Below are 14,697 nucleotides of genomic sequence, written 5' to 3'. Positions count from 1 at the left end.
TGAGGGACCATATGAGATATCAGGAATTAGGATTGCACCTAGGTCAGCCACATATAAGGCAAGCCCCTAAGCTACCCAACTTGGCCCCACTATTTGTTTTATGGAACCGAGCAAGGTAGATGCTCTATTTTGAGCTAAGTCCCTGGCCAATAATAAATTTTTATTTGTGTTTTGAGCAATTCCTGGTGGTTGGTGGTATTTATTCAGGATTTATTTCTGGCTCTGTGCTCAGGGTTAACTCCTAGCAGTGCTTGGGGGACAATATGTGACATAGAGGACGAAACACAGGTGTGACTTATGAAGCATACTATCTACATACTATCTCTCTGGCTCCAACAACAAAGTTTTCTTTGGAGGGGAGCACACTTGGCGTCCTTGGGGAACTATATGGGATTCTGGGGACCAATCCCCAGTCTGGCAGGTGTAAGGCAAATGCCCTACATGCTATACCAAATGCCCTACATGCCTCCCCCCAAAATATTCTAAGAACAAAATTTTAGGTGAAAAGAAAAATAGAGGGGGCCGGAGAGATAGCATGGAGGTAAGGCGCTTGCCTTTCATGCAGGAGGTCGTCGGTTCGAATCCCGGTGTCCCATATGGTCCCCCGTGCCTGCCAGGAGCAATTTCTGAGCCTGGAGCCAGGAATAACCCCTGAGCACTGCCGGGTGTGACCCAAAAACCACACACACAAAAAAAAGAAAAATAGAATAATTTAAAAAGGTAGGGAGGGTGAGGGGGTCATCGCTTCTGATGCTGCTAGAGGACCATGTAGTGGTGAACTGAACTAGGAACTCCTACATGCAAAGTATGTACTCTAGTACCTTGAGTTATTCCCCTGGCCACCTGAAACAGAGTATTTAAGCTAAGAAGTGAAGAATCAATGGGGCTGGAGAGATAGCACAATGGTAGGGGGTGTTTGTCTTGCATGCAGCCGACCCAGGACCGACGGTGGTTTGAATCCTGGCATCCCATATGGTCCCCTGAGCATTCCAGGAGCAATTTCTGAGGGCAGAGCCAGGAGTAATTCCTGAGTGATGCCGGGTGTGCCCCCAAAACAAAACAAAACAAAACAGAAAAAAAAGAAAGTGAAGAAACAAAAGTTAAAAATGGATAAAAATCATATGCATAAAGCTATACTACTATTTATTAGGAACCCAGCAAATTATGGGCATATGGCAAAGTGTCACATATTTATGTAGCTAATATACTAACAAAACTTGACTGCCTGTTTCCCAAAAGGCTAAAGCCAAAGGGGAATACAAAAGATATCAATGTACCTGATCCAAAAGTCCAAATTTTGGATATTCTTCTTCTGGGTCCTTACTCCCAGGATCAGGATGCTCCTTTACCAAGAAAACATCTCTTTCTTTACTCTGAAAAACATAGAATTACAGATAAATCACTAATTCCAGATATTAATTCCAAGACGCAATCTCCAAAAAGATAAAAGTAGTGTTTTCCCAGCAAACATTCACACAGAGTCATTAACAAAAAAAGAAGGGCCAGAGACAGTATGGTGAAGAGGGTATTGGCTTTATATCAACTCAAGTTCAATCCCTGATGCCCCGTATATAGTTCCCAGATGATCCTGAGTACAGGGCCAGGAGTAACCCTGAGCACGTGTGGCTTGAAGCTCCACCTCCCAAAATAAGATCCAAAGTCCTTCATAAGCCTAACTTCACTCTTTACTTCAGAAATAAACACTGTAACAATTCACTACTGATATTATCCAGATATCTCTTTAAAAAAAGAAAACTCAGGGCCCGGAGAGATAGCACAGCAGCATTTGCCTTGCAAGCAGCCGATCCAGGACCAAAGGTGGTTGGTTGGAATCCCGGTGTCCCATATGGTCCCCCGTGCCTGTCAGGAGCTATTTCTTTTTTTTTTTTTTTTTTTTTTTTGTGGTTTTTGGGTCACACCCGGCAGTGCTCAGGGGTTATTCCTGCTTCACGCTCAGAAATTGCTCCTGGCAGGCACGGGGGACCATATGGGACGCCGGGATTCGAACTGATGACCTCCTGCATGAAAGGCAAACACCTTACCTCCATGCTATCTCTCCGGCCCCTTTTTTTTTTTTTTTGATTTTTTTTTTTTTTTTTGGTTGCAGGAGCTATTTCTGAGCAGACAGCCAGGAGTAACCCCTGAGCACCGCCGGGTATGGCCCAAAAAAAAAAAACAAAAAAAAAGAAAAAAAGAAAACTTTTTTTTTTTTTTTGGTTTTGGGTCACCAGGCAGCTCTCAGGGGTCACTGCTGGCTCTATACTCAGGAATCTCTCTTGGCAGGCTCCGGGGACCATATGGGATGGGATGCTGGGATTTGAACCACCGTCCTTCTGTATGCAAGAAAAATACCCTACCTCCATGCTATCTCTTCAATCCCGAAAACACTTTTTTTTTTTTTTTTTTTTTGGTTTTTGGGCCACACCCATTTGACACTCAGGGGTTACTCCTGGCTATACACTCAGAAATTGCCCCTGGCTTGGGAGGACCATATGGGATGCCGGGGGATCGAACCGCTGTCCGTCCTATGGTAGCGCTTGCAAGGCAGACACCTTACCTCTAGCGCCACCTTCCCGGCCCCGAAAACACTTTCTTATTCCTTCCCTATTTCTATGGGGTCCTATGTTGGCTGCATGCAAGGCAAACGCCCTACCACTGTGCTATTACTCCAGCCCCTTGTTTATTCTCTTGAAGAACCAACTCATTGATTCTTGGAATTGCTTTCTTATTGTTTTTGTTTTGGTTTCGGACCACACTGGAAGTGCTCAGAGGATACTCCTGGCTCTACACTCAGAAATCACTCTGGTAAGCTCAGGGGACCAGATGGGATATTCTGGGATCCAGTGGGTCAGCCATGCTCAAGGCAGGTGCCCTACTAGACTATCACTCCGCCCTGCTTTCTTGGTTTTTATATTGTTGATTTTGCTCTCGTTTTTACTGTTTCCTTCCTTCTACATTTTGGGTTCACTCACTTGTAAACACCAGTGTTATATGTGCAAGCCTTGCACCCTGATATGTACGAGCACCACAGTTCACAGTGTGCACTCACTGCAACAGACATGTGCAAACCCTCTTATTCCCAGCACCAAAGAAACTGGTAATGGTTCTCTAATCACTGGGTCAGAATTGAATATCCCAGGACAAAACCCCAAGTATACAGTTAAATGTGTTTGTTTTTTTGTTTTGGAGGGGTCACACCTGGCAGCACTCAGAAGTTACTTCTGGCTCAACATTCAGTTGTTGCTCCTGGCAGGCTCAGGGGACCATATGGGATGCCAGGATTCAAACTGGGGTCCGTCCTGTGTTGGCCACGTGCAAGGCTAATGCCTTACCGCTGTGCTACCACTCTGGCCCCCCAGACAATTAATTTTTGACAAAGGAACTGAGCATATAAAATGAAATAAAGACAGCCTCTTCACGAGGGCTAGAACACAGTGAGTACTTAAAAATATTCACTCAAAAATAAGTCAGAGGGAGAGAGATACATATAGAATAGTCTCACTCATATGGGTTTTAAGAAAAATAAAAGACATTATTGTAATAATGCCCAGAGACAATAGAGATGAGAGCTGGAAGGACTGACTCATGATATGAATGAAACTCACCATGAAGAGTGATGAGCACAGTTAGAGAAATAACTAACTACACTGACAACTATGGTGACAATGTCAATGAGTGAGAGAAGTAGAATGCCTGTCTCGAATACGGGGGTGGGGGTGGGGGGCCGAGATTGGGGTCAAACAGAAAAAATGAAAAAAAAAAAAGATTAACAAAAGCATTCACTCACAGGGATGTGTGCACACCATTATTCATTGCTGTACTTAGTACAATAGCTAAGACTCAACCCATATGAAAAGAATAAACGGATTATGAAGATGTGGTATGTATACACAATAGAATAAGTTGTGTTCAGCTAAAAGGAACCATGAAATCATGCAATTTGCTGCAACCTGGCTGGAACTGAAAAGTATCATGTTGAGTGAAGTCAGTCACAAAAGGAACACCAACATGGGTATGTGGTATATAGTATAATTGGATGAAAAAACATAGTAAAGGGGGGATGCCTAGATCACTCTTGACCATAGAGTTTAGGGAGGATAAAGAAGGAAAAAAAAACAAGAAGAGATAGTGCATTGGGTAGGTATTTGCCTTGCATGCAGCCAACCGAGTTTGAGCTTCAGCAACCCACCTGTTGCCCCTGTATTATTTGTGCCCCAAGATGATAGGCTCGTAAGAAACAATGCTCCAGAAGTGGCTCAATGGGAGAGCACCTACTTTGCATGTATGAGGCCTAGTCTTGAGAATGGTCCACTAAACCCAAAAAACAAAACAGGTAATGTTAGGGGTCTGGAGCAATAGTACAGAGGAGGGTACTCACTTTCCACATGGCTGATCTGAGTTCAATCCCTAGCACCTCATAAACTCCTGAACATCACCAAGTGTGATCCAAAATCAAATAAACAAAGATACAGGGCTAGGAGAGATAGGGTAGGGCACTTGCCTTGTATGCTGCAAACCTAGGTTAGAGTCCTCGCACCCCTAAGCCTGACAGGATGATTCCTGAGTGCAGAGCCAGGAATAACTCCTGAACAACACTGAGTGCAGCTCAAAAACAAATGAACAACAACAACAACAAAAAAAAAATAACACAAAGCACAACTTACTATTTTTTGTTTTGGGGTCATACCCAGCAGTGCTCAGGGGTTATTCCTGGCTTTGCACTAAGAAATTACTCCTGGCGGGTTTGGGGGACCATATGGGATGCTGGGGATTGAACCCAGGTTGGCTAAGTACAAGGCAAACACCCTACCTGTTGTGCTATCTCTCTAGTACCCAGCTTACTGATTTTTGAGAGAAAATGGTTGAAGGTTGCAATTAACATTTAATGATAATGCATACCCTCCAAGATGTAATACTAAGGGGCCGGCGAGGTGGCACTAGAGGTAAGGTGTCTGCCTTGCAAGTGCTAGCCAAGGAAGGACTGCGGTTTGATCCCCCGGCGTCTCATATGGTTCCCCCAAGCCAGGGGCAATTTCTTTCTTTTTTTTTTTTTTTGGTTTTGGGGTCACACCCGGCAGTGCTCAGGGGTTACTCCTGACTCCACACTCAGAAATCGCTCCTGGCAGGCTCAGGGGACCATATGGGACTCCGGGATTCGAACCAATGACCTTCTGCATGAAAGGCAAACGCCTTACCTCCACTCCATGCTATTAGCCAGGAATAACCCCTGAGCATCAAACGGGTGTGGCCGGGAAAAAAAAAAAAAAAGATGTAATACTAAATGGTTCTTATTTGCTTCATTCAGTTCTTACAAAAGTATACACAATCCTCAAACTGAATCATTGCTTGTCTACTTACCATTGTTTTAACAATGTTATTTGGCCACGTCATTTTTCCAGGTCGCTGTCTGGTTGTCATGCACTCCCAGTATTTATCAATAAATGGTATGATATCCTAATTTATAAAAAAAAAAAAATAATTAACTATTATTGTTACTTTCAAAGCTGTGTTCATAAAATAGGAAATGACATTTTCAGAAACTTTCCCAAAATCAAGAAAAAAAACCACATGTTTAGTCTTTTAAGTCACAATCCAAATATATAAATATACCTTTTCTTTTTTGCTTTTCAGCTACAACAGGGGTGCTTAGGGATCATTTCTAGGAGAGTTCAGGAACCATATAAAGTATAGGGGATGGTTGAGGTGAATTAGTGCAAGGCAAGTGCTCTGCCTGTGGGGGAGGGGAGGGTGTGGGTATGAAGGGGGTAGGGGTACTGGAAGTGGTGTGTGTATATGTGTGAGATCAAACCCATGTCAGCTGTGGCCAAGATGAATGCCCTACCCACTATGCTATCACTGCAAGGCAAAGCCCTATCTGCTGTGCTATTGTCCCAGTTCCACACACTTTTTTTAAAATAAAAGGTAAGGTGCTGGCCTTGCACATGACCAAACTGAGTGTGATGCCCAACACTGCATATGGTTCTCCGAGAAATTCCAAGTAAAGCCAAAATGAACACTCTTCTCCACTGCTCCCAAAAAGGATGATATGTCCAATATGATCACCTGAGCACTACCAGAAGTGATCCCTGAATGTATATGGTCAGGAGTAAACCCGATCACAGGCAGATATGGTCCAAAACAAACAAATATAGTATTATATATATATAGATAGATAGATAGATATAGATATATATATATAGATATAGATATATATAGATACTACAGATGTTAAGCACTTGCCTAGCATCCTGGTTCAATCCCCGGCATCACATTGTTACCCTGTAACTACCAGAAGTGATCCCTAAGCATAGAGCTAGGAGTAAGTCCTAACACCCTCTGGTTGTGTCCCAACTCTCCTTCCCCAAAGTAGACTACAGTATGACGTAAGTCTTACTGGTTTTGAGGGGCAAGGTGGATTCTGGATTACACTCAGTGGGACTTAGGGCTATTTCTAGATCTGTGTTCTGTGTTCTCTCTGGCCCCTAGAAACATTTTTAGTATGATTATCATACTGGGGTTATGAAAGACTAGACATAAATTTATATCTTCCCTCTGACACATCTTTGATAGGTATCTATATAACCAGCTAAGCTAGGCTGAAAAAGTCCAAATGTGATTATTAATTGTGGGTCAGAGAGCTATTTGCTTTCTATTGGTAATCAAAACTGTTTAAGGATTGGGGGCAGGAACAATAGTACAGTGAGTTAGGCATTTGCCTTATTGGAGGCAGACCTGGGTTGAATTTCATGCCTCCCATATGGTCCCCCTAAACCCTGACAGGAGTAATTCCTGAGTGCAGAGCCAGGAGTAAGCCCTGAGCACAGCTAGATGTGGTGACCCTCCCCCTCCCCCCAAAGCTTAAGAATTTATCCATTAAGAGCTAATCCAAGTGACATATTATAATGTGTACTCAATAGGAAGTTGGTATAGCACATGAATAAGAAAGTACCACTGGGGCCGGAGAGATAGCACAGCGGTGTTTGCCTTGCAAGCAGCCAACCCAGGACCAAAGGTGGTTGGTTCGAATCCCGGCGTCCCATATGGTCCCCCGTGCCTGCCAGGAGCTACTTCTGAGCAGAGAGCCAGGAGTAACCCCTGAGCACCGCCGGGTGTGACCCAAAAACAAAAAAAAAAAAAAAGAAAGTACCACTGAAGCAAGCCATAAAAATTAGCGTGAAATAGGCTGGAGAAATAGCCCAGTGGATAGGAAGTTGCCTTGAATGCAGTCAACCCAGGTTGGATCCTCAGCATCCCATTATTCCCTGAGCCTGCCAGGAGTAGGAATAATTAATTCCCATTAACTTTCCTTCCCTCCCTTCACTTCCCCTCCCCTTTCCGTTATTTCCTTTTCCACCCTCCCTCCCTACCTCTTTCCTTTTTTTCTTTTTGTTTTTGGGCCACACCCAGTGATGTGTGTGGTACTCCTGACTCTGTGCTCAGAATTTATACTTGGTAGAATTTATACTTGGGATGCCAGGGATATAATCCAGGTTGGCTGATGTAAGGCAAATATGCTCTACCTGCTTTGCTATTGCTCCAGCCTCTCTGCTAGGAATAATATCTGAGCACAGATCCAGGAGAACCCAAATGCTATGGTATAAAAACACCTCCCCCAAATTAGCATAAAAGCACTTTTTTTTGGTTTTTCAGGCCACATCCGTTTGATGCTCAGGAGTTACTCCTGGCTAAGGGCTCAGAAATTGCCCCTGGCTTGCGGGGACCATATGGGATGCGGGGGTGGGGGGGGGATCGAACGGCAGTCCTTCCTTGGCTAGCGCTTGCAAGGCAGACACCTTACCTCTAGCGCCACCTAGCCAGCCCCTTACTTTTTAAAAAAAAAATTTTTTTTTTTTGGTTTTTGGGCCACACTTGGTGATGTTCAGGAGTTACTCCTTGCTATAAGCTCAGAAATCGCTCCTGGCTTGGGGGACCATATGGGACACTGGGGGATCGAACTGCGGTCCGTCTAGACTAGCAAGGGCAAGGCAGGCGCCTTACCGCTTGCACCACTGCTCTGGCCCCCTGACCTTTTTTTTATTGTTTTGGGGTCACACCCAGTGATGCACAGTGATTACTACTGGCTCTGCACAGAGGAATCCATTGGCAGTGCTTGAGGAACCATGTGGGATGCTGGGGTTTGATCCCTGGTCAGCTACATGCAAGGCAAGAGCTCTACCCACTATACTATCAATATGGCCATTGTTCAGAGATTACTCAGAGCATAGTCATTCCTAACAGTACTAAGGTGACCATGCCTTACCTGTGATCAAACCCAGGGCTCCCACAAACAAGGCATATGCTCCAGTCCTTTGCAGTATCTCCCTAGCCTGAAAGTACATTTTGTTTTTGTTTCTGGGCCACACCCAGTGGTGCTCAGGGGTTACTTTTGGCTCTGTGCTCAGAAATCATTCCTGGCAGGCTCGGGGGACCATATGGGATGCCAAGGATAGAACCTTGATAGGCCACATGCAAGGCAAAAACCACTTGCTCTGCTATCGCTCCAGCTCCCAAAAGTACATATTTTTTTTTTTTTTTTTTTTTTTTTTTTTTGTGATTTTTGGGTCACACCCGGCAGTGCTCAGGGGTTATTCCTGGCTCCATACTCAGAAATTGCTCCTGGCAGGCACGGGGGACCATATGGGACGCCGGGATTTGAACCGATGACCTTCTGCATGAAAGGCAAACGCCTTACCTCCATGCTATCTCTCCGGCCCCAAAAGTACATATTTTTAAAAAGTATATTTAGAATCTCTACCTGATCCTTTGGTATGATTGTAATTTCATTAATCCCATCCTTACCTTATCTTTGGAAAACATAGTTTTTGGATGCTCATCTTGTGTTCGAGATTGCCATGTCAGGTTGGCCAAAGCACTAAGGCACATTTCCTTCAAGTCTATGAAAAACAAAAGGATAAAAAGTCATCTATAGCATTATATTCCAACTACCAAAAGAATACTAAACTAAAACCAACTATAGCAACAAAAAGTCAAGTCATCATTTGGTTGGAAATGAACAAGAGCAAACAATCAACACTAACCCCCAACATAACTTTTATCAAGTACCAACCAACCAAAGATCTCTTGATTCCACAAAGCTCAAGTCATGTCCAACACACCCCATTTTGGCTAGGGGGTTTAACCAAAGAACAAACATTGTGTAATATTCCAGATTATATCCTTACTTGCTTGCTTGCGGAGGAAATAGGTATTCCCACTATGATGGCACACATTGCAATGAAAACTGTAGTTGGTCATGAAGGGCAGGCAGGATCTGTAGAAGTCAAAATATATGAATGAGTGAGCTTCTAAATATAAAATTTCCCCATGAGAAGCCATTTACAAGGATCCTTCCCCTTCATTAAAAGTTAGCTAAAGGGGCTGGGAAGGTGGCGTTTGAGGTAAGGTGTCTGCCTTGCAAGTGCTAGCGTAGGACGGACCGGTTCCATCCCCCGGCGTCCCATATGGTCCCCCAAGCCACAGGCGACTTCAGAGTGCATAGCCAGAAGTAACCCCTGAGCGTCAAACGGGTGTGGCCCCCTCCAAAAAAAAAAGTTAGCTAAAGGGGCCAGAGAGATAGCATGGAGGTAGGGTATTTGCCTTGCATGCAGAAGGATGGTGGTTCGAATCCCAGCATCCCTTCTGGTCCCCCGAGCCTGCCAGGAGTGATTTCTGAGCATAGAGCCAGGAGTAACCCTGAACGCCACGGGTGACCCCCCAAAACCAAAAAAAAAAATAAGTTAGCTAAAAATGGGGGCCAGAGGTGCCAGAGTATAGCATAGCAGTAAAGCTCTTGCCTTGCATGCAGCTGACCCAGAATGGACCTGGGTTCGATCCCTGGCATCCCATATTGTTCTGAGCCTGCCAAGAATGATTTCTGAGCGCAGAGCCGGGAGTAACCCTGAATGCCGCCGCTGTGACCCCCAAAACCAAAAAAAGAAAAGTTACCTAAAAATGGGACCAGAACAATAGCACAACAGGTAGGGCATTTGCCTTCCATGTAGCAAACTGGGGTTTGATCCTTGTCATCTTTTATGGTACCCCAGACCTACGAGAAGTGATCCAAAACACAGAGCCAAAAGTAAGCCCTGAACATTGCGAGGTGTGGCCCAAAAACAAACAAAAAAGATCAGCAGATGCTCAGTGATTGAAGAACCCACATGGCAAAACGATGACCCCAGAATAAAAAAAAAAAATCCAACCCCATCAAAAGATAGGGAGATGAGAGGAAGAGTCTCTCCAAAAAGAAAAACCAGGCCAGAGAGATAGCAAGGAGGTAGGGTATTTGCCTTACATGCAGAAAAACAGTGGTTCAAATCCTGGAATCCCATATGGTCTCCAAGCCTGCCAGAAGCGATTTCTGAGCGTAGAGCCAGGAGTAACCCAAGTGCAGCCATGTGTGACCTGCCTCCCCCACAAAAAAGAAAAACCAATGGCTAAAAGGCAGACAAAATATGCTCTGCATTGGGGCCCGAGAGATAGCACAGCGATAGGGCGTTTGCCTTGCACACAACCGACCTTGAACAGACCCCGTTCAATTCCCAGCAACCCATTGGTTCCCCGAGCTTGCCAAGAGCGATTTCTGAGTGACGCTAGTGTGACCCAAAAGAAAAAAAAAAAAGATTCTGCGGGGGCCGGGAAGGTGGCGCTAGAGGTAAGGTGTCTGCCTTACAAGCGCTAGCGTAGGACGGACCGCGGTTCAATCCCCGGCGTCCCACATGGTCTCCCCAAGCCAGGGGCGATTTCTGATGAGCTCAAACAGGTGTGGCCCAAAAACCAAAAAAAAAAAAAAAAGATTCTGCATCACTTATCATCAGGGGAGATACAAATCAAAGCAAAAATGAGATATCTCACAACCAGAAACTGGCACACATCAGAAAGAACAAGTGTTTGTGCAGATGTAGGGAGAAAGAGACTCATTCTCATTCACCTTTGGTGGAAATGTTGACTGGTCCACCCTTTCTAGAAAACAATATGCATATTCCTCAAAAACCTAAGAATTGAGCCTCTATTTGACCCAACAATTCCACTTCTTGTAATGTAGCCCAAGGGCTCCAAAACAAAGTAGAGAGAAGATATTGGTACCCTTATGTTCTTTGCAGTACTATCCACAATTGTCAAAATCTGGAAACCCAAATGTCTAAGAATACATGACTGGATAAAGAAACTATGGTACATATATACAATGGGATAATACTCAGCCATATGAAAAGATAAAGTCAGAAGTTAGAGAGGAGGCTGGAGCAATAGCACAGTGGTAGAGTGTTTGCCTTGGGCGCTATACCAAGAACAGATTTGGGGGGGCAGAGAGATAGCATGGAGGTAGGGCATTTGCCTTGCATGCAGAAGGATGGTGGTTCAAACCCCAGCATCCCATATGGTCCCCCCCAGACTGCCAGGAGTGATTTCTGAGCGTAGAACCAGGAGTAACCCCTGAGCACTGCTGGGTGTGACCCAAAAACCAAATAAATAAATAAATAAATAAATTAGAGAGGAAAGACTGACACTGAATGATCTCCCTCATATGCAGAATATAAAGAAAAGAGTGAGTAAACAAATACTCAAAAGATAGTAGAAGCAAAGAACATGAGAACTGATATTCTGTAGGAAACAAGACCCTTGATGGGGCTGGGAAATAGGACACACCACATCCCATCCCCATATGCCTCAAATGGTAGAGAAAGCATTCAACGAAGAGGACATGGTGTTGAAAGGTGATAAAGTATTATGTATAAAACCATATCAGCAATAGTATTGCAAACCACAGTGTAAAACTTGATATTAAAAAAATAGTACCTGGTAGGAGGCAAATGGAGGTGGGAACAAGTAGTCACTGGTGAAGGCACCAGCATTGAAATGTTGTATGCCTGAAACCCAATCATGAATAATTGTGTAATTTCACAGTCACTAATAAAAAAAATTAGTTAGGCCCAAAGAGATGGTATAATGGGTAGGTCATTTGCCAGCAGAGCTGGGTTCAATCCCTGGCATCCCATATGATGTCCTGAGCCTACCAGGAGTGATTTCTAAATGTAGAGTTGAGAGTAACCTCTGACATTACTGGGTATGACCCCCCAAAAAAAATTAATTAAAATAAATAAAGCTCCTGCCTTGCAAGCTTTATCTCCAGTATTACAAATGGTTTCGCATTGTAGCACAAGAAGTGTGTGCAAGATTTGTTACTTTACAGGTTGTTAAAGAACTTTTAAGTTAGAACAACTTTACAGGTTACATCCAGGAGCTGACTATGCATTGTAGAGTTCTCCATTTTCCCATAGTGGCCTTGCAGTGTGGTGGTGGTTTTTTTATGTGTTGTGGTAGGGCTGGAAGAAATGTGCAGTAACTGAGTGAAGTGGTCAGCTGTGCTTCTTCTTCTGTAACCTTGGATCTGAAACCATATAACACTTGACTGGTACCTGACCAACTTGATCCCTAGCGTCCAAACCAAATTAAAAAAAAAAAAGTAATTCTTCCAAAAAAAACTACTCAAAAATACTCACGAAGTATCTATACCAAAGGTGTCTGCCGTGAACCATTTTGTACATATCCCACACTGGAGCTCTACCTCTCCCAACTGCCGACTGTTCTCCTCATCCACAGAGCCTGCTTGAGTATCCATTGCCTCTGCCGTATCCCCAGCACCTTCCTGCATCCACAGAGCAACAGATATATGGTGTTAGTTGAGCAGACCAATAGTTCCACCCTCTTTGAGTATAAAACACTCCCATTTTGCCTTTGAAACAAAAGATATACGTACTAGGGTCTCTTTTCCATTAGCAGATTCTGTCTCCAAACCACCACTCACATCAGCCACATTGGCATCCCTAGAAGAAAATGAAAACATTCCTCAGGATTTTCCAGACACACCAGGCCTCCAGAACAGCCTGTTCCCAAAGATGATGGTTAAAGTACTGCATAACTGAACTCCACAATTCCTACCGCTTTTCCCAGCAAAAACTCTTCTTAGAGGGGCCGGAGAGATAGCATGGAGTTAGGGCGTTTGCCTTGCATGCAGAAGGAAGGTGGTTCGAATCCCCTGGCATCCCATATGGTCCCCCAAGCCTACCAGGAGCGATTTCTGAGCATAGAGCCAGGAGTAACCCATAAGTAACCGCCAGGTGTGACCCAAAAACAAACAAAAAAACTTCTTAGATCAGATACCCAGGGAGAGTCAGGAGGGGCTGGGCCCAAAAAAAGATGTTAGCTTCCCCCAGACCAAATCAATCAACAAACATGGGACAGGACAGACTTGGGTCCCTGGGAAAGTTGGCAGAGATGCCTCAGAAGCGTTGCTTCTTCCAGTCTAAGCATGCAAAGTGGTCTCTTGCTTCCTGGGAGATATTAGCGGAGGTCCTGCTGCAAGAGTGGGCCTGCCATCGCCACCACCAGTCCTCTGCAAGGCTGGGGGGTAACCCACTTTGCAAATGGGACCTGCAAAGTGCAGAAAGGTGGAAACCTCATCTTCCAAAGGAATGAGCCATGCAAGGGCCCCAGGGTAAACCTGCTTTGGCTGCAGAGCTTGCAAAGCTTGCAGGGGCCCAGGTGGGAGGGAGCAAGCATGCAGAGCAGCTGCAAGATCCTTCTCTGCTGTCCTGGGGCCTTTGCATGGCTCTTACCCATTTTCTGCAGCCTCTCCAGAGGACGCGGCCTCCGCCGCCGCTGGAGCAGCAGACAGGCCCTCTCCAGCCGGCGCGGAGGCCACCGCCACCACCGGTTTGGTCTCCCCTTCTTCTGGGGATGTGGCATTAGAGGCCGCTGCCGCCGCCGGGCCCGGGCCGGGCGCTGCACCCACTCCCGAGCCGGGGCCGCTTCCCGCCGCCGCCATGACTGCCGCTCCCACACTTCTCGCGAGAATTCCTGTCTTCTCGCGCGAGTTGATGACCAGCCAGTGTTGTGACCTCTTCCGCGTTAAAGGACCCTGGTGGGTTCCCCGCTGGCCTGAATTAGAGGCACCCTCTGGCCCTTTAAGCACAGCAAAAGTGGGCGGAGTCCTCACTGCGAGGTGTCGGCGGGCAAAAGGTCTGGGCCCTGGAGGGGGCTATTCTTCCCCGCAAGTGGGTTTGGCTTGGGAAGTAGTTTTCACTGTGTAGGTGCAAGCTGCTTGCTGCACCAGGCTTATTTTGGGGGAGGCTTAGGTTGCTTGGAGATCCCTGTCTTCCTGCAGACTTTGAACGAAGAGTTTTGCACTTTGCAGAATTCCAAGCCATTAAGAGTTCCCAGTCCCTGAATGGGTCTGAGTGATAGCACAGCTGTAGGTAGGGTGTTGGCCTTACATGCTGCCAACCTGGACAGACCCAGGCATCTCATAGGCATCCCCAGCACCCCATAGGCATTCCCCCTCCCCAGCCTGCCAGGAGTGATTTCTGAGCGCAGAACCAGGAGGAACCAACCCCTGAAGGCCACTGGGTATGGCCCCCAAAGTCAAAATAAAAATAAAATAAATGAAAATCCCCAAGCCAGAAGTTTTGTTTTGAGCTCTCTTGATTTGTCACTTTGAGCACAGCTTCCGATGGCCTTTTGGAAGGTCCCCGGCATCCTTTATGGTGTGGCCCCAAAACAAACAAACAAACAAGCAATTCCTCAGATATGACACTCCTTCAAAAAGTAGTTTGACCTTTCTCTCCCTCTCTTCTTCTCTTTCTTCTGTTTATCCCTCTCTTCATCTCTCCCTCTCCTTTTCTTTCCCTCTCTCCCTCTCTC

General features: G+C 45.4%; 1 protein-coding gene across 1 annotated transcript in view; it reads right to left on the bottom strand.

Annotated features, from left to right (window-relative positions):
- ASH2L (ASH2 like, histone lysine methyltransferase complex subunit) overlaps nt 1–13,858 on the bottom strand; it is a 47,511-nt gene extending 33,653 nt beyond the window's left edge. The window contains exons 1-7 of the mRNA XM_049771835.1: nt 13,614–13,858; nt 12,755–12,821; nt 12,498–12,643; nt 9,183–9,271; nt 8,800–8,894; nt 5,359–5,454; nt 1,278–1,373 (exon numbers count right to left, since the gene is read on the bottom strand). Coding sequence (XP_049627792.1) covers nt 1,278–1,373; nt 5,359–5,454; nt 8,800–8,894; nt 9,183–9,271; nt 12,498–12,643; nt 12,755–12,821; nt 13,614–13,822 — 798 coding nt within the window. The 5' untranslated portion in view covers nt 13,823–13,858. The remainder of the gene's footprint in view (nt 1–1,277; nt 1,374–5,358; nt 5,455–8,799; nt 8,895–9,182; nt 9,272–12,497; nt 12,644–12,754; nt 12,822–13,613) is intronic.
- Between the last annotated feature and the right edge of the window lie 839 nt (nt 13,859–14,697).

Source organism: Suncus etruscus, chromosome 4, assembly GCF_024139225.1.
Source record: "Suncus etruscus isolate mSunEtr1 chromosome 4, mSunEtr1.pri.cur, whole genome shotgun sequence".
NCBI classification, from domain to species: domain Eukaryota; kingdom Metazoa; phylum Chordata; class Mammalia; order Eulipotyphla; family Soricidae; genus Suncus; species Suncus etruscus.
Note: the sequence above shows the minus strand (reverse complement) of the source record. Positions and strands in the feature narration are given on the sequence as shown.